Consider the following 24154-nt stretch of genomic DNA (forward strand, 5'->3'; position numbering starts at 1 on the left):
AAATGCCCCGGGGGGGGGGTTTACTTTGCGGCTAAATCTCATCTGGCAGATTGCATCGGAGCGGAGGCGGGCGAGGGGAGCCGATGAGAGCTGACGGAAGCCGCGCCTCGTCTTTTCCTCTCGCCACCCCTTTTCTTTCCTCCCCTTCCCCTACCTGACGTCCTCGGACCGAGAAGCTCGATAAGGGGCGAGCTGATAGGAGGAGGCGGGAGTTCATAACCAGACGTCCCCATACCATCGTCCTCCTTGCAGCTCGCACTCCTTTATCTTGGGGGGGGGGGATTAATATCCCCTGGACACACACACACACACTCGCACAGGGTCCCATCTGCAGCAACAGTAGAAACCTCATTTCCCCTGAACCTAATAATAACAAAAGCAATATCACTGATTTAATCTGCCCGGCAGGTGTGTGTGTGTGTGTGTGTTTACCTCTAAGTGGCGCGTCATGTCTCAAGAACAATTTAGTATTATGATCGTGAATCAATGAAACACATTGACTGATTGTAAAGGGGTGTTCTTGTTCTCCTGCCTTGGTTTTCTGGTTTTGTATGTTCTCTCGATGTTCTCCAACTCCATGTTGTCCTACATTGGTTCTCCATGTTCTCCAGCGAGGATGTTCTCTATTTTCTCCTACATGAGTTCTTCCCATGTTCTCCCCTGGAGTTCTGCACATGTTCTTTTCCCAGGTTCTCTATGTTCTGCAGCTTATTCTCTCTCCACGTTCTCTTCACGGGTCCACCATGTTCTCCTATCTTTGCTCTCCATGTTCTCTTGCCTACGTTCTCTCCATGAGGGCGAAGGGTTGGATGGGTTTGCTCCCCTGTACCGTGAGCAGTACAGGTGGATTGAATGGACGAATGAATGAGTGAGTGAGTGACGGAGGCTCGTTGTGTCTGCAGTGGCACCAGGCGGACTTTGTCCGTCAGCTGGGGAAGGTGACGCTGGCGAAGGGTCAGGACTTCACGGGTCTGGTGGTCGGCTGCCTGCTGGTCGGCCTGCTGCTGCTGCTCATCGCCTCGCTGCTCCTGTGGAGGAGGAACAAGCACATCGACGGTAGGAGGATCCAGGAATTAGCCGCGTCCGAAATGCAGAGGTCCAGGTGAACGCCTGGCTGAAATTGCTAATTCTATGGCAAATTTAAAAAAAAACAGACAGGCATCAAAATATTTCCTAAACATGGTAAAGATAAGAAAACAAACAAATGCACCAAATCTTCTTCCTCTTCTTCTTCAGTGTCTCCTTATTCTTTCGGAAGCCAAAGATGGGGTGTGGCTAGTGGTGTATGGTGATCGTGGATAGTTGGGAATGGTGAGTGGCTAGTTGGAGACAGTTTGCATGGCTAGTTGGGGCAGTAGACATAGCTAGTTTGGCATGGTGGAAATGGCAAGTTGGGGACAGTGGATGTGGCTAGTTTGAGGCAGTAGACATGGCTACAGGGGGATGGTCAGTGGCTAGTTGGAGACAGTTTGCTTGGCTAGTTGGGGGCAGTAGACATAGCTAGTTGGGCATGGCGGAGGTGGCTAGTTGGGGGCAGTAGACACTGCTATGTTGGGATGATCAGTGGCTAGTTGGAGACAGTTTGCATGGCTAGGCGTGGGCAGTAGACATGGCTAGTTGGGGACAGTGGGCGTGGATAGCTGAAGAACTGGGTGTGGCTGGCTTAGAATAGTGGCTGTGGCTAGTTATGAACAGTAGACATGGCTAGTGGGGGACGTTGGGTGTGGCTAACTGGAGATATTGGGTGTGGCTGGCTTCAAACAATGGGCTTAGCTAGTTACGGATGGTGGTTGTGGCTTGTCGGGGGCAGAAGACATGGCTATTTGGGCATGGTGGGCGTGGCTAGTTTGGAACAGTGGATGTGGCTAGTTGGGGGCAGTAAACACAGCTAGGGAGCTGGGGAGGGTGGGTTTGGTTAGCTGGAGACATTGGGTACGGTTGGTTGGGGACAGTGGGCATAGCTACTTTAGGACGGTGGGTGTGGCTAGCTGGAGACCTTGGTGTTTATGGTTGGGGACAGTAGGCTTGGCTACTTGTGACTGTAGACGTGGCTACCTTGGGATAGTGGGTGTGGCTAGTTGGGGCCAGTAGCTATGGCTAGCTGGGGATGGTGGGCTAATTAGGACAGTAAGACATAAGCCGTTGGGGATGACGGGTGTTGTCTGCTAATACATGCTGCCCAACAACCAATGAAAAGAGGTGTTCTTACACAGGAAGTAGCATCAGAAGATGAGTGGGAGTATCAAAACAAAAAATGGCGAGAGGGTCAATGAATCGGACCCCAATAACGGAGGACAGAGCAGATAGCCGTGCTAACAACAGGCAATGTGAGCAATTACCAATTAGCATCAACATTGGTAACCATGGTGACAGTTGTCAGACAAAAACTTTCCTGGAATTCAAGGATTGAGTTCCTGGAAAACATTAAAAAGGATTTTAAAAAGTCACAGAAAGGTGTCAATAAATTTGTAATCAATCAAACTCCCCTCAAAAATTGATAGAATTTCCCTGAAAAGCCTGCAGGTTGAAAGTCAGTCAACCCACAGAAGTGGACAAACCTGAACGCATCGCACAACAGAGCCGTTGAATTGATAAATAGTTGCATTTTTAGATTAATTTTATCTTATTTTAGGTTTGTGTATTAACATCATTATCCCAGAGCCCTGAAAAGGAGGGGTTGGATAGGGGGAGTAATTTTTTTTTCTATTTTTACAATCAAATTCCTTTATTCTGTGTTTTACTTCTTATTGCCAACACTTTCTATTTGCATGTTCTGAGGAGGTGGGATTGTTATTCTCCTGTCAGAACGCTGTTGTACATATTCTTGTGTGTGTGTTTGGAGTCTTCCCACTGCGTTCAGACTGAATATTACCAAATTCACAAACTCTGCATTGTTTGTCTATTTCTTCTGGCAAATATCAGTTTGGTCCTGAGATCCAAACATTCCAGTTCCGAATTCTACACCTTCCTGACCAATGAGTGAGGGACTTTCGTCTAGCAGAGTATCTTCCTGGCGTATAGCGACATCACACTGACGTCAGGTGTTTCAGGTCTTCTTTTTTTTAAAAATGGCAGTTTTTTCAATGGAGTTCTGTATTGATCTGTAGCACCTCAGTGACTGAGTCAACAGGAAGTTTGGCTCCGTTGCATGAGAACCAGGGCCCCCGTCTGTGCCCAGATTTGTGCCGATTAAAAAAGCGTCATTGAGGCACCGAGTTGCCATGAACTGGCCATGAACAGATGGGTGTGTGTGTGTGTGTGTGTGTCTGTCTGTGTGTGTGTGTGTGTGTGTGTGTGTGGGACAGCCAACTAACCAACCGCATTTAAAAATCGATGTTTTCTCAATAGAGTTCTGTCGAGATGATCATCCCAATTGCGATTGGGTGTTTGGGAGGCCCTCCAATCAGAAGGTCGCTAGTTCGATTTCCAGGCCCCTCCTGTCTGGCGTGCTGAAGTTTCATTGGGCAAAAACCACCAAGCTGCGCCCAATGCTCTGTTAGCGGTTAGCAGCTGGCAGTTAGCAGTTAGCGGTAGCACTTAGCTGTTAGCAGTGCGCGAGTGTGTTCCCAAAACCTCTTGTTTAATCTGAACGCAGAAGAGGAAACTCCACAACCTCCATCTTTTCCTTGCCTCCCTCTTCCTCCCTGTGTTTTCTCATTCCTGTAATGTTATTCCTCCTTATCCCAATCTCTCTGTACCTCAAACCCCACCCACACCCACTCCCTTCCCCTCCCCTCCCCCTCTCCAGATCGGTCTGAGGTGTGGTATGATGGCCGGGGTGACATCCAGCATCTGGACAGGCTGGCTAACGCGAGGAGCGTCAGCCCTACTAACGAAATGGTTTCCCACGAGTCAGTGGACTATAGAACAACCCTGCTGGAGGGTACGTCGACCAGATAAGACCTGCCCCCTCCTCCCCTTTCACCTGGTTTACCTTTCTACCACGACTCCCTCTCCGCCCAACCCCAACGCCCTCTCCTCCCTTTCCTGCCGGGCTAAATGCTAAGCTAGCGGTGCATGAGACTAACAGCTACCCCCAGAAGCCTGGATCGCTTTGGGGTTTTCATCCAAAATGACGGGGGGAAGGGGCGGGGCTTAAGAGCAGCCTGGACAAGGGGGTTGATGTGATTATGGATATAATAACTAAATTGAGGCGATTTTGTTTTTTGACTTAGTCAAGGAGAGCTTTGAATTAATCAGTTCCAATAAATTCCTTTGTTTTGAACAATTTGGTTTACTTTTATTTTTTTGGGTTTATTTTTAATTTATGTTATGGCTTGATTTTTTTAAATTATTTTCTGTTGATAATTTTAAGGAAATAAAATGAATTCTAAAAGGAAATTTAAATAAATTAAAAGAAAAATAAATACTAAAAAATAATAGACAAAAATATAATGGGGGCATTACGGAGATTTAAACAGAAAATTAGCTTAAAGCTTACAGGAAACCAGGACAAAAATGACAATTATTTATTTATAGCAACAAAGAATCTTTAACGCTTTAAAAACTAAAAAATTGTGGCATGTTTCATCGACAAAAGTGAATTGTTTTCAGATTAACAAGAAGTAGCAGGGATTGCAAGGGGAAGTAGAAGAAAGGAGCAAGAGGTATCAGGAAGGTGCTGAAAGTAGCAGGAAAAAAGCAGGAAGGAAGAAAAGGGAGCAAGAAGAAACAGAAAGGAGCAGAGGTTAGCAGAAAAAGGAAGGAAATAGAATATTGAGGGAAATTGCAGGAGATTTTAGGAAGTAAGTGGGAAGTAGGAAGTGAAAGGAAGGGACAAGAAGTAGCAAGAAGAAGCAAGATGTAGGAAATAGCAGGAAGGAACCGAAAATAGCAGGAAGGTGCGAGAGGTAACAGAAGGTAGCAGGAAGGAAATAGAAAGTAGCAGGAAGGAGTAGGAAGTGAATAGAAGGGGCAGGAAGTAGCAAGGCGTCACAGGAAGTTGCAGCAAGGTTCAGGAAGTTGTAATCAATACCAGGAAGGAACCAAAAGTAGCAGGAAAGAGCAAGAGGTTACTTGGGGGAGCAGGAAGTAGCAGGGAGGAGTAGGAGTAGAAGGGAAGGGGCAAGAAGTAGCAAGAAGAAGCAAGATGTAAGAGGAAGTAGCAAGAAGCAATAGGGAGGAGTAGGAAGTGACAGGAAGGTGCAGGAAGTGATCGGAACAAGTGGAAAGTAGCAAGAAGGAGCAGAAATTAGCAGAAAGTACTAGAAAGTACCAGGGAGTATTTCCACTCCATAAAAACCAGCAGCTCCTCTGACTTCACCTCCTCAATGCCTCTGACTTTGCGTCCCCCACTGACCTTTGACCCTCCCCTGCCTCCAGATCAGGGTACCGACAGGCCCGAAACGTGCCGGGCGGGGGCTCCCATGTACGGCGCCAACGGCGAGCTGCTGTCGCCGCGGCTAGGCGGTGGCGTGCCTCTGGGGATGGAGGCAGAGCTGGTATCGCCGCTCCTGATGGCGCCGGTGCACATCGACCCGTCCTGCCTTCACCCGGACCTGCTGACCGAGGTGCAGCACGTGGTCATCGCCCGCGAGCACCTGCTGCTCCACCTCAACCAGGTCATCGGTAGAGGTCAGAGGTCGCCGCCATTGTTTTTTCTCTTCATTAGCTCTGTTTTTGTATCTTTTGCCATGATCCCAAGGGGTGTCTCACCCCAGTTTCAGCTTCACTCAATTGGGTTTGGCTGATATTCCATCACTTTGTTGTGCCCCTCAATGTGGGCGGAGTCAGACCACCGTATTATTTTGGAACACCGGAGAGGCGTTGGTGGACTCGCTGCTCCGATCTCTGATCTCCAATCGAGAAAAGAGCCAAAGAAGACTACATGCTAGCAGTTATGCTAACAGGTAGCGCTCTTGCGGGTATCTTAAATCCAGCCAATCCGTGACCAGCAGTGTGTTGACACCAGTTTTGGTATCTCTTACGGCTCGCTTGGAAGCTCTCCAGAGCAAATACTAAAAAAGTAGATGGGACCAGGTACGTTCCCTGATGGACACCCCAAAAAAAGTGGAGTTGGAACTGTGTCTTTCGAAAAGTGCAGTGTTGTGTGTGTGGGGGGTGTGTGTTTACCAATCTTTCATTTTGTCATCCTATGATGTAAAAAATGTAAGCAGTTTTTACAGAAGAAATAAATACAGAATTGGAAAATAGCAACAATAAAAGTCCTTCTGAAAACAGTTCCCTCCAAGGCCGCTTTTAGATTTAAAAAGTATGTAAATACATTGGAATCATATAAATTACAGGTTTTGCAGGAGTCTTCCAACGCCTACAGGTGGCTGTAGATCCACCCCCCTAGAGACGGTAATGGTACGGTCCGAGCTTCGGCGCTTAAATCAGCGCCTTGGAAGGTTAAATTTCCTGCCGTGTCGGAGGCGCCGCTGTGCTGGGACCCTCCGGATCAGATACGGCCTCCAGGCCTCACCATCACACACACACACTCACACACACATACACACACACCGGGGAGCATCGTTAAAGTGGCGCGGCTGTGATTTGTTCACGGCTAATATTTCCTGTGTTTTCTCGGGGCCCCGTAACCCGAACTCCTCGTCCATCTGCGGGGATGTGATCAGGGGGACGCTTCGCTCGGTTTGCACCCCGGCCCCTCAATGGGTAAAGACGTATAAATCAATTAAATGGACAATTATTTGGGCTGGGGGGGGGGCATCTATCGATTGCCATTGACATTTTCCTCTTCTTATCATGGTTATCATTAATATTCTACGTGTTTCTGTAAATCATTATCTTTATTATGATAATTCTTCACTTGTTATCAAGAAATGTTGCAATAATATAATTTAGATATTTCTCAATACCTATTATTATGATTATAACCATCATCTTAATTATAATACTATTATTATTATTTTTGTTATCTTTGCATTTTCGTTAATATGATTTTTTTTTTGATCTGTTATTATTTTAATTGATTTATTTTAATTATGATCTATTTCATTTTATATAGTATATTATTATTTTATTTTCATTATTTTTTATTATTATTATTATTCTTTTCCACCAAAAACAACTGAGAGTTAATTTATGAATTCATCTGGTGTTACAACGCTGTCGAATTAAAGGCTTGTGAATTTTCATTTAATGTATTTTTTTCATTTTATTTTTTAACAAGTTATTTGCTGTATTGGAATATTAATCGTCAAGGGTCAAAATAGTCTTATATTTCAATAATTATTTATAGTCTTCATTTTTATATAATATACACATTAGGGTTTTGGTTTTGATGTACTTTCTGTCTAGACCATAATATATATAATAACGGTATGAGTGAGTCGTATTAGGGAATAGACCCGGCGACCTCTCCTTGGTCTCTGACCCTGTCTTCCTCCCGCAGGCCACTTTGGGTGCGTCTTCCACGGGACCCTGCTGGAGCCGGACAGCCAGAAGCAGCACTGCGCCGTCAAGTCACTCAACCGTAAGCCCCGCCCCCTCCAGCGCCTTTTCAGCCAACCGCTGCCGCCAGTGTTGTTCTCGGCGTTGTCGGCATGCCGTCCGCAACATGCATTCGAGCGTCATGCCGCCGATTATGAAAACCTAGCTTTTTGACGTCCGGGGTCAGATCCCCAAGATCCGCCCCCTCCCTCTCCCATGGCGATGACATGGAACCAGGCGGCGACCAATCGGATTAGACCTCATCCCCTCTGAACCCGCAAATCTAATGGAATTATTTTATTCTATTTGCGGGTGGGGGGGTGAAGATGGCGTCGGGCTCCTCGCTAATCGGGTAACCTGTCACGGGGGAGATTGATGGCGGCGGCGGCATGATTGAGTTTGGCGCTTTTCCTCGAGGTCGCCCCCCGCCTTCCATCACGGGTTTATTCTTCTCCCCTGGTACCTAAGTTACCATGACGACAAGCTGAAAGGAGCATTATATTTTTCAAATGAAAAGCCTAAAGAGTGCGCCCTCCTCATGACGGCGGTCGGAGGCCCCTAAAGTGATTACGGCGACGGCGGCGGGCCAAAGGGCGGGGCTCCAGGGGCCAACGACCAATTGGCAAATGGGGTTTATGGTGTGTCGGGGAGGGGTGAAGGCTCCTTCTCCATCCTCTATGGTTCTCCTCCAACAGGCATCACGGACCTGGAGGAGGTGTCCCAGTTCCTGAAGGAGGGCATCATCATGAAGGACTTCAGCCACGCCAACGTGCTGTCGCTGCTGGGGATCTGCCTGCCGCCCCAGGGATCCCCGCTGGTGGTCCTGCCCTACATGAAGCACGGGGACCTGCGCAACTTCATCCGCGACGAGGGCCACGTAAGAGGAACCCCCCAGCCGTCACCTCCACCCGCAGGGGTTCCCTTTGGAGAAGTTCTGAGGGGTCCCTCGCACACCTGTAATGGGTCCTGGAGAAGAACCCCTGAGGAGGAGTTCCGTAGATATCTATGAGGGGTGCCTCAGAAGAACCTCTGAGGGTTCCTTCTGAAGGATCTCTGATGGGTCCCTTAGAGGAACCTCTGAGTGGTCCTTTAGAAGACCTCTGAGGGCTTCAGTAAACACCTCTGGGGAATACATTAGAAAATCTCTGAGGCGACCCTGAGAAGAACCTCTGAGGGGTCCATCAGAAGACCTCTCAGGGGTCCTTCAAACACCTCTGAAGGATCACTGAGTAGAGATCTGAGGGATCTCTTAGAAAAACATCCGAGGGGCTCCATCAGAAGACCATATGAGGGGTCCCTCAAAATCAGAAGAACCTCTGAAGGGTTCATTAGAGGACCTCTTAGACCATGAGAAGCGCTTGTGAAGGGTCCCTTAGAAGATCTCAGATAGTTACCTTAAAGGAACCTCTGAGTGGTCCCTTAAACATCTCTGAAGGATTCCTTACAGTCTACAAACAGCCACTGGCTCATTGAAGATCCGGTCGGACGCCTCTCTTTTGAGTGACAGCTGAAGCCCCGCCCCCTAGCTCAATTCTCTCATGCAGATCTCCAGTCAATAGACCGAGTATTGATCATGTGTGTGCATGTGTGTGTGTGTCTAGAACCCCACGGTGAAGGACCTGATGGGCTTCGGGCTCCAAGTGGCCCGGGGCATGGAGTACCTTGCCAGCAAGAAGTTCGTCCACAGGGACCTCGCCGCCAGGAACTGCATGTGAGTGTTCTAGTGCTGGGGCTCTCGAGGGGTCGGGTTCTAACGGCGAGTTCTAATGGCGAGTTCTGGAACGGCAGGCTGGACGAGAGCTACACCGTGAAGGTGGCTGACTTCGGGCTAGCGAGGGACGTCTACGACAAGGAGTACTACAGCGTGCACAACAAGAGCGGCGTCAAGCTGCCCGTCAAGTGGATGGCGCTGGAGAGCCTGCAGACACACAAGTTCACCACCAAGTCCGACGTGGTGAGTCTGGGGCGCCTCTGGGGCGACAATGTTCGTAGAAATGGAGGCGCGCCATCGAGATCCTTTGTTTACCACTGATGTCACCCATAGCAGGAAGCAAAGACTCTGCAAAGCACCACCTCGACAAGAGCTGATCATGAATAGCTGTGATGCTAACGTTACTGATATCCATGTGCTAGTGTCAACTGTTAGCCTTGTTGTGGTTTTACTCTCTGTCTGGTTTTTGATGCTGTTGATTTAGCCTCTAGCTCGTGGCTAACTAGCGTCATGGAATTCCCTCAGAACACTAAACCAGGGGTCGCCAATCTTTTTCCTGCGAGGGCCAAATAACTTTTCCCTTCTCTGACAGGGGGCCGGGCCAGTTTTTAACAAAGAGTGTGACGATCACAGAGGTGTCTAAACGTAAACATTTATTGTTTTCCAAAAACCCACACGTAACCAAAAATAAACCCTTTCTGGGATCTTGACAGGATAAGGCACAGACTGCAGAAGGGTGGAATAAAATGTTACGTTTTATGCATGTACAAGTCACAATTACGTGGCCAGAATGAAAAAAAAAATCACAATGCATCTCTGGTATTGTTCAGTGGCCGCGCAAAATGTGTAGGCGGGCCGTATCCGCCCCCGAGCCGTAGTTTTGGGACCACTGTACTAAACTAACACCAAAACAATGATGTCAGAGAGAAGTGCCTGCCTACATCAAGTTCACTGGGGTTCTTCCTGTAAATATTAGCAGCTAGGGCGCTAATTTTCTTACAGAACCTGAGGGGTTAAAATGTTCCATTCCTTTAAATTTAAATAGTTTAAAATGTATAATAATTAATCAAATTAATAAATAAAAAAATATTTTTATTGATTGATTGGGACATTGTTTTGATTCTCTGCTGATTTCAGAACGTGGCCACCGTCTTTTTGACAGCTGAGCGTCACGGCTATCTGAAATTATATAAATGATGACAATAATAATGTAATGTTTATGATACTAATAATAACTATTTTGTGATCATAATGGTAATTATAATAATAATATGATAATAATTGTATTAATATGATTATGTGATCATAATATCGTAATTATGATAATGAGTACAATGGTAATGCCAATAATAACAATGTTGAATAATGATATGATCATTGTGATAAAAATAGCAATAATGATGCAATAATAATGAAATGGTAATCATAATAATTTATTGTTATTATGTGACAATAATAATAATAATGTGGATAAAAATTATAACGATGTTAATAATAATGCATATAATGCTATTTCCTTTATAATAGTAATAATAATGATATTGATGATAATGTTGACAATTATAGTAATAATGATATTAGACTAATAATAGTACCTAATTATTAATGTGGTGATAAATGAATTCATGATGATAATATGATGTGTGTAATAAAGTGGTAATAATAGAATAAATAAATATACAATAATAATACAACGTCATATAATAGCATTATTATTATTATTTCTGTTATTATAATATGATTATAATGATAGTAATAATGATGATGGTGATGATGATGATGATAATTATAAGAGTTATGTTACAATTGATTATTATAACAGTGATAATGATGTAAATAATAATAATCAAAAGAAGAAGAATGATAATTAATTATGGGTTTGCTGAAAAATACAAAAAATTATTATCATTGTTTTATTTTCATTCACACATTCATATTATTACTCCTTGTGCTAATAATAGTTAAGACGTGATGAATATATTATATTGTAATAGTAGTTAATCTAAACACTGTTCGTGTGTGTGTGTGTGTGTGTGTGTGTGTCAGTGGTCGTTTGGTGTCCTCCTGTGGGAGCTGATGACCCGCGGAGCTCCGCCCTATTCTGACGTGAACTCCTTCGACATCACCGTGTTCCTGCTGCAGGGGAGGAGGCTGCTGCAGCCAGAGTTCTGCCCAGATGCACTGTAAGGACACACACACACACACACACACACACACACACACACACAAAACACACACACATAAACACACACGCATTGATTCACTCCTACTGAGACTTAGCACCCAAACAGATGCACGCACAGTCCAACATACACATATACACATGCACACACACACACATTCTGATACTAGAAACACACACATAAACACACACACATTGACACACACTTACTGAGACAAAGCACACAAGCAAACAGATACACACACACACAAACATACACATAAATACATGTGTGCGTGTACTCACACACACATTCTGATACTTAACACATACAGACACTCACACATTCTGAAACATTACCTACACATAAATACACATGCATGCATGCACACACACACACCACACACACACACACACACACACACACATTCTGATACTGAAAACCAAAAAATTCAGGCACTCTGACACTTAGAACACTAATATTTAACACATTCCCACACATACGTACACTCATGCTCTCTCCAATGCTGAACACATAAACACACACACATTCGGCTACACACACACATTTATACGCACCTACTGACACTAACATATAAACGAATACTCACAAACATACTCAAATATAAGCAGCCACATTAACACACACATCTGATGCCTAACACATACATGCACATTTTGATATTTAATACACACACATTGATATACACTACTGATACTTTCCACATGCACATACTCAAACACACACACACACACACACACACACACACATTCTGATCCTAAAAACACACACATAAACACACACACATTGATAAATGTCAACTTGGAATTAACACACACACAAATACATGCAGACACACATACAGTCACAGCCATACACATAAAGTCATGTATTCATATGTGCATATATACACACCCAAATACATATGTACACATACACACAGCAAAATACATATATCCACATATGTATATATATACATATTAAAATGCACATGCACGCACATGGCCAGTTACACATTGAAACACTCACTCTCTCTCTTACACACGCATACACACACACTGATTCAAGCATATGCACACGCATACGTTTTCACACAGGCATGTGTTTCAGTGTGTGAAAACTTAAATGCACACACACACATTGATAGACACCGATTCATTCCTTCACTCGCAAACTCATGTCACACACTCAAATACTTAAAGACACACACATATTGTCAGTTACATACTGAAGCACACGGACATACACACCTTGATACACATAAACTCTAACACACAAAAACACCCACACTCCCCTCTAATCTGAGTGATGGCGTTTCCGACGGCACTTGAATGCACCACGAAAATGTATGCAGACTTTACACACTCAAACAAATCATTTATAAAAATTTAAAAAATTGCGTTTGCTTTTTTCTAATAATTAAAACCATCTACTAATTAATAACGATTTTGACTAGCAATCTTGAGGTTTGAAAGTTTCAAAGAGGTTATTACTATATTATTAATTGCCGAATCCCTGAAAACATGGCATGTGCATTTAGCGGCGCCGCTGAACACCCGTCTATAAGAGGAAGGGATTTCATCCTCCATCATTTCCTGACACCTCCTCAACCCCCAGATACACCGTCATGATCGAGTGCTGGCACCCGAAGCCCGAGCGCCGCCCTTCCTTCTCCGAGCTGGTGTCGCGCATCTCCGCTATCTTCTCCAGCTTCAGCGGCGAGCACTACGTCCTGCTCAACACCACCTACGTCAACATCGACAAGCTCAGCCCGTACAGCTCCCTCCTCGCCTCCACCTCCTCTTCATCCTCCTCCTCGTCCGATGCCCCCGTCTCCTCGTCCCTGCCGTCCCATTCGTCGCTCCTCTGCCGTGTGGAGCGGGACTGCTGCACCTGAAAGTCTCGCCGGAAGGGAGATGGATGAGGATCTCCTGTCCTCCAGGTGATGAAGACTTTGACAAACTGCTGTATGGAAACACTGGACCCGGTCGGTCCGCCGAGGACGACACTGACTTCCTGTAAATAGAGCCTTGACCTTTGACCTTGTTTTTTTTTCCCTGAGCGTCGCCGAACACGAGCCCCCCCCCCCACAGACACACACACACACACACTCTCGGGCCCGACCTTCTTGATTCCCGAGAAAGAAATAAAGACGTCTGACCTTTCGTTGACCCCGCCCCCTCCCCGGGAGGGTAATCGTCTTCTATGATTACACGCCACGCAGGAAACGCCCACTCCCACACGTCTTCCTGCGGACAAAGCCGTCGTCGGAGAAAGCAGAACGATCCATCACACACCCCCTGACGGGTGTCGGGGATGCTGTATGTGTGTGTGAGTGTGTGTGTCTTGGGGGGGGGGGGGGTTCAAATTCTCACCCCTGAACCTGGATTTTGGCTCATACTGTAATGTGAATACAGGTTGTTTCATAGAAAAAGAGGAAGTGGCGGCAGCGTTGGCGGTAATGGCTGACAGAAACCCCTCCACCACATCCACCACCCCCACCTACGATGGCGGTCGGCAGGGCAAAGGCGCCTGCAGGTGGGAGGTGTCGCATAAAGTTCACTGGAGTTCTTCTTGTAATTATCTTCCCAGGTCATTAGCCGCTACTGTGCTAACTTTCTTGTGTCGCTTCAGAGGTTAAAATGTTTGTTCCCACTGCCCTCCTGTTCGGAGACGCTGAAAGCCGTTTCACGTCAAACGCAGATTTTTTTTCGGAAAAAGAAATCGAGACGCACTCAGAGGGAGTGTTTACCGGAGGATACGCTGGACCAATGAAATCCTTTGTTTACCACTGACGTCACTGTGGCAGCTCACGGCTAGCAGGAAGCAAAAACTCGGACAGCTAACGCCACCTTGACTAGCCCAAGACATAAGTTGATATTAAATAACTGTGATGCTAATTCTGATATCCACTCGCTAGCACCAAAATGGCTACCATCAGCGCCAACTTTGTGGTCTGATTGCTTTGGTGTTGTAAGCTTTTTAGCCTTGACGATTTTTTCTTTCAGGTTTTTTGATGCTGTTGATATTATGCTAGCTTCTCTTTGCTTAATCAAATTCCTTCAAAACACTAAACAAGCACCAAAAATATGATGCCAATAAAAGAAGTCCATATTATGATGGTCGAGGAGCAGGACACGCTATGTTGCTAATTTTAGCAAATTCTTGCCACAATTTATACCATGGAGCTAATTGTGGTTGCAAACATTATCTTTTTGGTGTAATTACTGTTGTACACTACATTTTTAGCCATGTAGATATTCTCAGGCCTGTTTTTTTCATCCAATGACTTTCCGTGCTCTGACTCCTGGCTAGCAGGGAATTAGCTACCTTTCGCACGTGCCTGACAGTGGATCAACGTGGCACTCAAGTTAAAAATGGCGTATGTGTCGGTCACCAAACAGTCCCTCACTATGAGGATGTTAGCCAACATAGCTGATATCCACTTGCGACCACTAACAGATTGTAGCTAACCGCTAGAGCTCTTCATCTTTGCGCCGCCATGAGGTGCGAAAATCTCTGAAATGCCATTGGATGGAAAAGGAGGAACAAATGTGCTTATCCTGCTTTGTTTTTCTTGTTTTTGTTTACTTCTGTCGTCAGAGTCGCTCACTGTCTGCCCGGCCGGGCTGCCGCCGTCTAACTTTTGTGTTGGTAAAAGAAAACACCGCGGCCGTGACGTGAGCGACCCCGGATTTTGATTGGTCGGAAATGCTCTGTGATTGAAAACACGTGCCGTTTTAACATGAATTCAAAGAAAATCAAGGCCACCAGTCTGTTTGCACTTGTGTACAGTTGAAAAGAAATTGTATTAGGTTTTGTTGGGAAAAAGTGGGATGTTATAGCATGTTCTCTCCATGTATGCATGGGTTTCCTCCCACAGTCCAAAAACATGCTGACCTGGAGACCCTGAATTATCCAGACATGTGAATGAGAGGTTGAATGGTCGTCTGAATGGTTGTTTGTCTCTCTTTGACACATGAATGAGTGAGTGAATGTATGATTTACGACAGAGTGAATGGTTGAATGTCTGTATGACATATGAATGATTGAGAACTTTGATGTGAGTAAAAGACACCCGAGTTTCTGGATTCTTGCTGAAGGAAACCTAACCTCAACTTCCCAAAGTTTCCTTCGTTGCTAGAAGCCAGCAAACCGCCGTGAATCAGACCAAGAAGTGCACGCCACTGGTGGTCTCACGCCCCTTTTCACCCCTTATTCCCTCCATCCCGGGTTTTTTGCTCGATTGGCTGCCGACCCTGCCGGGCTCCTGATGGACAGAGGATGAATATTTGCTATGACCAGATAATCGCTGTACTGTGTTTGTTTTGGGAATAAATCACACAAAGCCACTACATGTGTTCTCCAGAGGTGACCCGTTGCCATTGATTTATGTTTGTAAATAAAGAGCGGGAGTGTGCGTCTTCCTGCGTGTGTGTCTTTGCCGCGTCGCCTATTCAAAACTGCTTTGAATTTGCTGTTGAATCAACACCGAAGGTACACACTTCCTGTGTAACGTCAAATAAAGCTCTGCCACCGGACCGTCATGTCTCCACATGAGCTCCCTTTTTTGCAAGAAGTGGAATTTATCAGCTGCATTTGTCCTGGAGGTGACTGTAAAGCGGGGAGTTTGGGTGCAATATAAAGATACAGTGACAAGAAGCTGTTGTTTTTAAACCACCGGCTGCTTTTTCTCTCTTTTCCTCCTTGTATGTGTTTTTGTTGTTGTTTTTCTGGGGTGGCCTGAATCATCCACTGCTATTTTTAAGGACGCGCTCGCACACACAGACACACACACACAAACGCACAATCCCACTTCAAAGGGGTCATCTTGAGGCCAGTTCAATAATTTATGGGCTTGTTTGAGGGAGAAAAAACCTTAACAAGTGAATCCGATTATCAGCTTCTTGTTCGGTTCAAATTACTAGAACTTTGATGCACAGGACATTTAGAAAGATAAAATAAGCGGTGTGTGACCAACAATTTCACACTTGATGGAATGTGAAAAACTGTATAAAGATATTAGAAATTGGATTCATGAAATGCAAGAGCCATGAGAAATAAATGCTATAGCGCTAAAGGTTAGCATAGCATGATATGTAAACAAACAAACCGGAAGTAGTACACCGGAAGCTGTGATGCTTAGCACGACCTGCTGGCCCTTACCCCATGAAAGAAATAAGTGTGTGCGTGTGCGCGTACGCGGCTGCCGTTTACCGCGGAGATGCTTAGCACATGCTGATATTCACATAACGTTGTTAAACCGTTACCGTGTTAGCATCCACTTAGCGGTCTTGTCAGATAACACTAGCATCGGAGACGCTTCGCTTAGTTACCCGCTGACGTCACTCGTACGGACGGACGTTTAGCTCGCCTAGAAGAGAAGAAGCGGCAAAACGGTATGAATAACTCTGCGGGAAACAGTTTTACCACCCCGGTGATCGATTATATAAGTTGGATATCACCGAAGTGCCAATATAGTAGATACCCGTTTCTTCATGTAAACAGACCGCAGCTTAGTTAGCATTTAGTGTTAGCGTCAACTCTGGTTTAATCACTGTTCTGTGGCTAATGTTAGTCTTCTAGAGGCTTCTCTGCCAGGTGTGTAGATTGCTGGCTTGCTTCTTAAAAATTAAACACTGAAAGTTGCATAGTAAACACCGCTGAAAATATCAACATATAATTTATAATGAGATGTCCAGCTGCCAGATAACGCGCAGATGGAACAGAAAGTCACTTATAAGTTACTCATAGGTTAATGCTAACGTTGCTTGCTATGCTAGCAACAGGTCAGGTACTAACATAATTGCTTAGTTACTACTCCATTAGCTATTATTGCTTAGCTCCATAGCCTTGTTGATATTGTCCTTAAGAACCTCTTTTATTGTTAATATTGCACTCCCTGAGTTGGCTAATATCAATCTCATGGCTAGTGTCAAGCAAACATCAAGCCACCAGATCGTTGCAAACATCATGCTAAAATCAGCTCATGGCTAAAGTCCGCTAGTATCAAGCTTCAAGCTCTTGGCTCATATCATGCTAACATAACATCCATTGCTAATGGATTGTTAGCAGCAGTATGATTTATCCTAGGAGAGAATACATCAGTTATAGTATTTGCTCAGTATGAGTATCTCATATTATGAGATACTCATAATTCCAAAGCATTATTTGCTTTGGAAACATTGATGGAGACGAACAGAGAAGGTCGGAGGACCTGGGCTCTCCATGGACTATGATGTTCGTAGATAACTTTGTGATCTGCAGGGAGGGTTGAGTAGATCAAGAGAGTTGAGAGGTATTGCCTGGAAAGGGGAAGGATGCTGGAAGCAGCAGAAATGAAGATGCTGTCAGAGGGACAGCAAATGCTGGATGTTCAAGAGATAAAATCCGACTGAGATGGTTTGGACATGGACAGAGGAGGCAGGGTGAAGGAGCTAAATTTGTATCTGCCAGGCAGGAGATGTAGAGAAAATCCAGAGAGGAGATTTGTGGATGGAGGGAAAGAGGACAGGATGACAGCTGGTGAAGCAGATGATTGGCTGTGGCGAAACCTGAAGGAGCAGCCAGAACTTGTAGAAGATGACCAGCAAATGGGTAATGTCAGTGAACATCACCCTGCCAGCTCAGGGCTAATATCATGCTAACCTTAGCTCATGGCTAATGTCAAGGAAATACCAAGTCTGCAGCTCTTTGTGACATTTATACTATATGGTAGAACCTCAGCTTATGAATCCCCTCAATTGCGATCAAATTGGCCTACGAACAGAGTTTTCGATTGAATTTTGAACAATTCTTGGTGTACAAACGAACAAACTCAAGGGCTTTACGGGTTTAGGCATTGTAGCATAGCAGCAGTCATGCATGGCACTCTGCATTGTTTACATCATTTATCATTTTGTGCTGTTTTTCAATAGGTTAACCCTCATTATGGCTGCCCAAAAATGCTAGTGATAGTGGTGTCAAGAGGAAGTTAAGAATTTTAGTCGATCTGAAGGAAATAGCTAAACGTGAGGGCGGTGTTTCTGTGACATTGAGGTTCCACTGTAGTTATAGAAGATAATGACCATCAAAAACAACAACCGTGGCAGCACAGATAAATCATCTCAGCTATACGTTCTACATAGTTGAAGGATTCTCTGTGATCTATGCAGGTAAGAGCTTCTTGGTCCAGCTTTGGGGCGACTGCGCGGTAAAGCAGGTTGGAGCCTGGGGTTGTTCAGGCGATGGGTTGGGAATAGTTGATGCAACATTCCACCTCAGTCCCCTCCTGTGTGTCCACTTTTGTTCACAGACATTCAGCCTTTTGTTCCGAGATGACCTCTGACCCCTGACCTCGAGATCCACACGACTCTCTTCCCTCTCGCAGGTACTTTGGTCTAGACGCCCCCCCCTAAAACCCATGCCCTGCCCCTCCCCTGTCTGGCTGAACCGTGACCATGGATTTCAGGATAAGTTGTCCTTTCTTTTGTTGCTAGGCGACCCCTGAGCTTGTAAAGCCACCTCACACCCAGCGTCGGTTTAAAGATCCAGTCTGAGTGGGCGTGAACCAGAACCCGTGCTATGTGCCTTTCCGCTCAGTCCCTTATTTGTAAATGTCACCTCGGAGAAGTGATTACAATATTATTTAACGGTAAATGAGGTATTCGCAAACCTGGGCTTTTCTCTGTCCCAGTGTCTGATCAGGACCAGCATCGTTCATCAATGAATGCGATGCCATTTTTCAAGCCATTGCTGTGATTGGCAAATATTTATCTACTCATTCGCATGGCACATTTTCATGTTCATGTTTTATTTAAAAGACTTCTTTGGAGACCCTAAATTTCTCCACACGTGTGAATGAATGGTTGTTTGTCTTAATATGGGGCTCCATGACTGAGGAATGATTGGATGAATTGAGAATAATAAACCATTTGCATTAAAAAAAAAAAAAGGCATAAAAGTTCAGAGACATTATTTCTTTTGCAAGCAGACTCAGTGGAGCGGCAACAGCTGCTCCATGCCAGTGGAACATACCACTACATCCCCTGGGGGGAGTAGAGGGTGAGAGGGGTTAAATCCCTCACCGCGCAGGATTTTAAATCATAATTATAATAATAGTAATAATAATTACAACGCGGCTTTTGTCCTGGCAGCTTTATTTCTGGAGAGGCGCGATGTCAGCCGTGCGCTTTTCCGGCCCGCGGGCCGCCAAGAGTCTGCTGCGACACGTCAGGAATCTCCCACTGTTGAGCTACAAATGGCGACGCCTCCTTATCGGCAGCCTGATCTCCGCCCTCACGCTCGCGGACTTTCAAAAGTCGCCTCGCTGACTTCACCCCCCCCCCCCCCTCACCCAGCACAGATGGAGAGATAGCGATGAAGAGGAGCAGTGAGCCAGAAAATGAACCTCCTCCAGCTATTAGCATTGTTAGCTGGCGAGTAATAATCCTTGGAAACAACAAACGGGTGGGATATTTTTATACAAACAACATTGAAATGTAATTATTGAAATGGATGAATGATGACATTCCTCTGGCATCACAGGTTTGAGCAGGCCTCGGTTTGGGTTCTCGCCCAAAAACAGCCGCTGATGCATCGAAGACTCTGTGAGGTCGTCCCTTTGCAGACCCCTGCGCTCGACAGCTTAAGCCCCGCCCCTCAGCACAGCGCCAGCTGGGATTGGCTGCAGTCGCCACAGAAGCGGAAGAAAGGAATGAATGAATGCTGTCATAATTCTAAAAACAATCAAGTGGTCGGTGTTGATGGTTTGTTTTCCTTTGTAAAGATTAATGCCAACACACAGCCGGCCTGCAGGCTGGGATGCCAGGGTTCCCCATGTTCTCCAGTTTCTCCTGCCTGGATTTTCCCGGTCAGCAGGTTCGTTGAAGAATCCAATTGTATGTTGTTGTGAAGGAGAGGGTGATCTGTTGGACGTCTCTGTAGGTGGCCTTGTGATTGACAGCTGACCTGTCTGGGTTAAGCCCCGCCCACCTCAGCCCAACATCAGCTGTGATTGGCTCCGGCTCACCCCGCGACCTCGAGTACAGGATAACAGGTAAAGATAAGGAATGAATGTTGTAATGACACTACAAACACACACACATATGTGAACACACATCTCTGCAAGTATGTACATGTACATGTTAGAAGTGTGTGTGTGTGTGTGTGTGTATGTGTGTGTGTTGGCCTCTTAACCGCAACCTGTCAGGTCTGCTTGGATTTACTTTCAAATTGATATAAAGTTATTCATAAATCAACGAGAGGAACATTGAAGGCCCTGTCACCACAAACACACACACACACACACTTATCTGTTCATGAAACCAAACAGAATCACTATCATTCTGACCCGCTGAGTCAAACCTGCCCATTAGCTGCTAACAAGTTCTGGCAAGATCAGATGTCAGGGCGGTGCATGGCACTGGATGGTAACACACACACACACACACACATGCACACAAATACCAAACATATCTTTGCTTTTTTTAATGAAGGATTTCCTTAACTCCCATTGAATCTGTTCTCAGGATGAAACTGCATCTCAGGTGGCCGGTGGGATCCAGCGCCCCTAGCTGGCACCCTATTGTCTCCACATCCACGGAGCCCCAGCTCCACCGCTGCCTCCTCCAGCACCGCCGCCTTGCAGAAGGGCACTGGGCAAAACAATGGAGGCGGCGGATGAAGGAGAAGGGCACATTGTTGCCGACGCAGCTGCAGCGGTGAGTCATTGCCAGGGGGGCCGACCTGCGGCACGTAGCAGCCCCCCTCCCCTCCCCTCCTGGATCCTGGACCAGGACCCGGCCGCTCTGCAAGGTAGCAACCCCGCATGACCTCGGCTGCAGAGGTTGGGTGCGGTGAGGTGGAGGAGGTCAGGTGGAGAGGGGTTTCTAGATTTACCCGTGGATGGGATTCAGACCCCGGCCCGGGAGGCCTGGCAGAGGGACGTTCGATGGCCCATCCTGGATAAGAAGCGGAAGATGGATGGATGGATCACCTAAGAGTGTTGCTTCTAAGCAGATGAGAAATGTCCTCCAACCCCTGAGAACATGTTTGGGGTTTTAATTTCTACATGTCACATAGACCTCCTCTGGTTTCTGCCTGAAGGAGTGACAGTTTTAGCCCCGGCAGATCAACGACCCCCCTATTGATGCAGAAGTTTCCCACCAGAAGAGGAAGGAAACATCCCATAAAGTCGGGAGCAGCTAAGCCCCGCCTCCCTGCCTGCCGTCCGCTGTTATTGGCCCCCCATGCGATCCGTGTCAGCGTCAATAACCTTCATCCTGTGAACTCCTCACCTCGGGGGTCGCAAAGAATTGGATCGGGTACTTTTGTTCTTTTTTTTATATATTTATAGATTATATTGAGTATATAAAGGTTTCCACATGTTGTGGATTGTAGTAACGTCCCTCCGCTCAGGTTTCCACGTTTGCAGGCCTTCAGGAGCTCCTCAGAGACGACGTGACACCGGGCAATGAGGGTAAATTAGAGGCCCCCCCTCCCCCGCGAGGCCCCGGCGGACAGACTCGGCTCCGTCGTAAATTACTATCATCCCTTCCCTCCCGTCGCTGCAGCCTGTAATAATGCTCCGATGCAGCCAGAGGACAGAAAGTGGCCGCGCCCGGGAATTACAAGAGCGCACGTACCGTACGGTGCCGGCACGCCAACCGTCTCCCCAGGAGACTGGTATTAAAATTACAGGGGACCCGGGACCTGGTTCGGGGCCAGACCGAGGTGGCCACGTGGCCCAGGAGGGGAACAGACAGATAGCCAAACTGCAGCAGAGGCCCATCAGCAGGTCTTTTAAAGTTTATTTCTTCAAATGTCTATTCAAAAGACTTTCAGAGCATGTGCCAAATCACACTTGGAACCCTATGAATGAAATATCGGGAGCAGGAGTCACTCCAACGGGCCCCAAAACCCCACCCGTCGACACGGAATCCAACATCTGTGAAGACATTTAACGAGCCGCCGTGTCCCTCTTACCGCAGGTCCCGGATCGCGTTACACGGATCCGTGTTTTTCTGCTGGTGTGAAAACGAGTGAGTCAGACACCGGGGCTGACTGACTCCCACTTCCAGTCCCAAACACACACCCAAACACACACACACACACACACACACACACACACACACACACACAAACCAGAATTGCAGAAACCACAAGTCGGAGGGAGAAAGTGATGTTGTGTCGCCATCTAGTGGTAAAAATAATCAATTACACCGCAACAGGTTAAAAGTTCACTCCACTGGTATTCTTCTTCTTTCGGCTTTTCCCGTCAGGAGTCGCCACAGCGAGTCAACTTTCTCCATCTAACCCTATTCTCTGTATCTTCCTCTCTCACACCAACTACCTTCATATCCTCTCTCACTACGTCCATAAATCTTCTCTTTGGTCTTCCTCGAGACCTCTTGCCTGGCAGCTCCAATTCCAGCATCCGTCGACCAATATATTCACTATCTTTTCTCTGTACATGACCCAACCATCTCAGTCTGGCTTCTCTGACCTTCTCTCCAAAACATCGAACATGTGCCGTCCCTCTGATAGACTCATTCCTGATCCTATCCATCCTGGTCACTCCCAAAGAGAACCTCAACATCTTCATCTCTGCAACCTCTAGTTCTGCCTGCTGTCTTTTGGTCATTGTAACAGTTTCTATTCCATACATCATCGCTCGTCTTACCACTGACTTGTACACCTTTCCTTTTATTCTGGCCGATAGTCTTCACTCCATTGGTATTATTTCTGTTAAAAAATCAGCAACCAAGTAATATTTTTGTGTACTTTTGGGATATCTCACAAGTTACATGAGAAACACACACATATATTATATTATATTATCGTGGCGAGCTGGGGTTTTGCAAAATGACAAACAGAGGATGTACTGCTCATAATGCCTCTTAGAGGATGGTTTTAATACTCCAACCAGGGAAAACCCAAGGGGATGCACCTCACAATGGCAACAGATAAACTAAAGCTGCACCCCCCGGTTATGACAACTAACAGTGCAGATTAGTGTCACATCAACAACATCATCGTACGACTATTTATACAACGGGGTTCTCTAACACAGAACCATAAGAAGCTCACAAAGGTCTTCATATCTGCAAGGGATTCTGGGGTTCCACCGTTCCAACATTAGCATCGATAATAAATCCTTTAAAGCAGATCCTATAGTGTCAGCAAGGTTGATTAGGTGCCTCCCAAGTGGGCTTGGAAGGGAGGATGGCTTCTGGTGGCCAGTATTCAGTCTTGCCCTTCGGTTGGATTACGGGTCTGTACGAGGCCAGTCTGTCTCTGTGCAGGACAACCTTGAAACTCCTGTTCAGTCTTCTGACTATGCAATATCTGCCAGTTTACCCGGGGCAGTACGAGGCTCAACCCAGTGGCTCATCCGTTTTCGCAAAAGACTTCCTCTCCTCTCCAGGCGGTCAATCCACACCTGTGCCCCAGGAGCCAGATCCTCTCTCTGACCTGGAATGTTGGTGGCCTCGTGCGGAAAGCTATTTGGTCCTTTCTGGCTGGCGCTGGTGTTGCAGTGGTGGACAAAGAGCTCAACATATCGACGCCTTCCTGGCTAGAACAAACGGGTTCAGAGCCGTTGGAGGGTCTTGGTTACCTTGGCGTCAACCATTTAAAGAGCTTGGGGTTGGACCAAGTTGGACTTGATCAAGTTGGACGCTGAGTTATTGTCTGGTCCCGTCAGAACTGTTCGGGATCAATGATCCCACAGTTAGAGATTATCTGTGCAACCTGGGTATCAGCACCACTGCTGCTTCAAGGATCATCCTCCGCCAGGGCTTCACACAAGGCTCCTTTGACCAGAGTTGAGCTGTGCTGCTGTCCTCCCTTATCAGCAGGGTGGGCCGTGGCAGCTTCAGAACCCAAGTAGAGTGTTTCCTCTAAAACA

General features: G+C 46.2%; 1 protein-coding gene across 1 annotated transcript in view; it reads left to right on the plus strand.

Moving 5' to 3' along the window:
- met (MET proto-oncogene, receptor tyrosine kinase) overlaps positions 1 to 15813 on the plus strand; it is a 64584-nt gene extending 48771 nt beyond the window's left edge. The window contains exons 13-21 of the mRNA XM_086149272.1: positions 903 to 1056; positions 3749 to 3883; positions 5323 to 5574; positions 7355 to 7435; positions 8088 to 8269; positions 8994 to 9103; positions 9181 to 9346; positions 11150 to 11286; positions 12883 to 15813. Of these exons, the coding sequence (XP_086005398.1) occupies positions 903 to 1056; positions 3749 to 3883; positions 5323 to 5574; positions 7355 to 7435; positions 8088 to 8269; positions 8994 to 9103; positions 9181 to 9346; positions 11150 to 11286; positions 12883 to 13162 (1497 nt within the window). The 3' untranslated portion in view covers positions 13163 to 15813. The remainder of the gene's footprint in view (positions 1 to 902; positions 1057 to 3748; positions 3884 to 5322; positions 5575 to 7354; positions 7436 to 8087; positions 8270 to 8993; positions 9104 to 9180; positions 9347 to 11149; positions 11287 to 12882) is intronic.
- Positions 15814 to 24154: the final 8341 nt, after the last annotated feature.

The sequence above is a fragment of the Fistularia commersonii genome, chromosome 7 (genome assembly GCF_037954325.1).
Source record: "Fistularia commersonii isolate RoL2024-O1a breed Wild chromosome 7, RoL_Fcom_v1.0, whole genome shotgun sequence".
Lineage (NCBI taxonomy): Eukaryota > Metazoa > Chordata > Actinopteri > Syngnathiformes > Fistulariidae > Fistularia > Fistularia commersonii.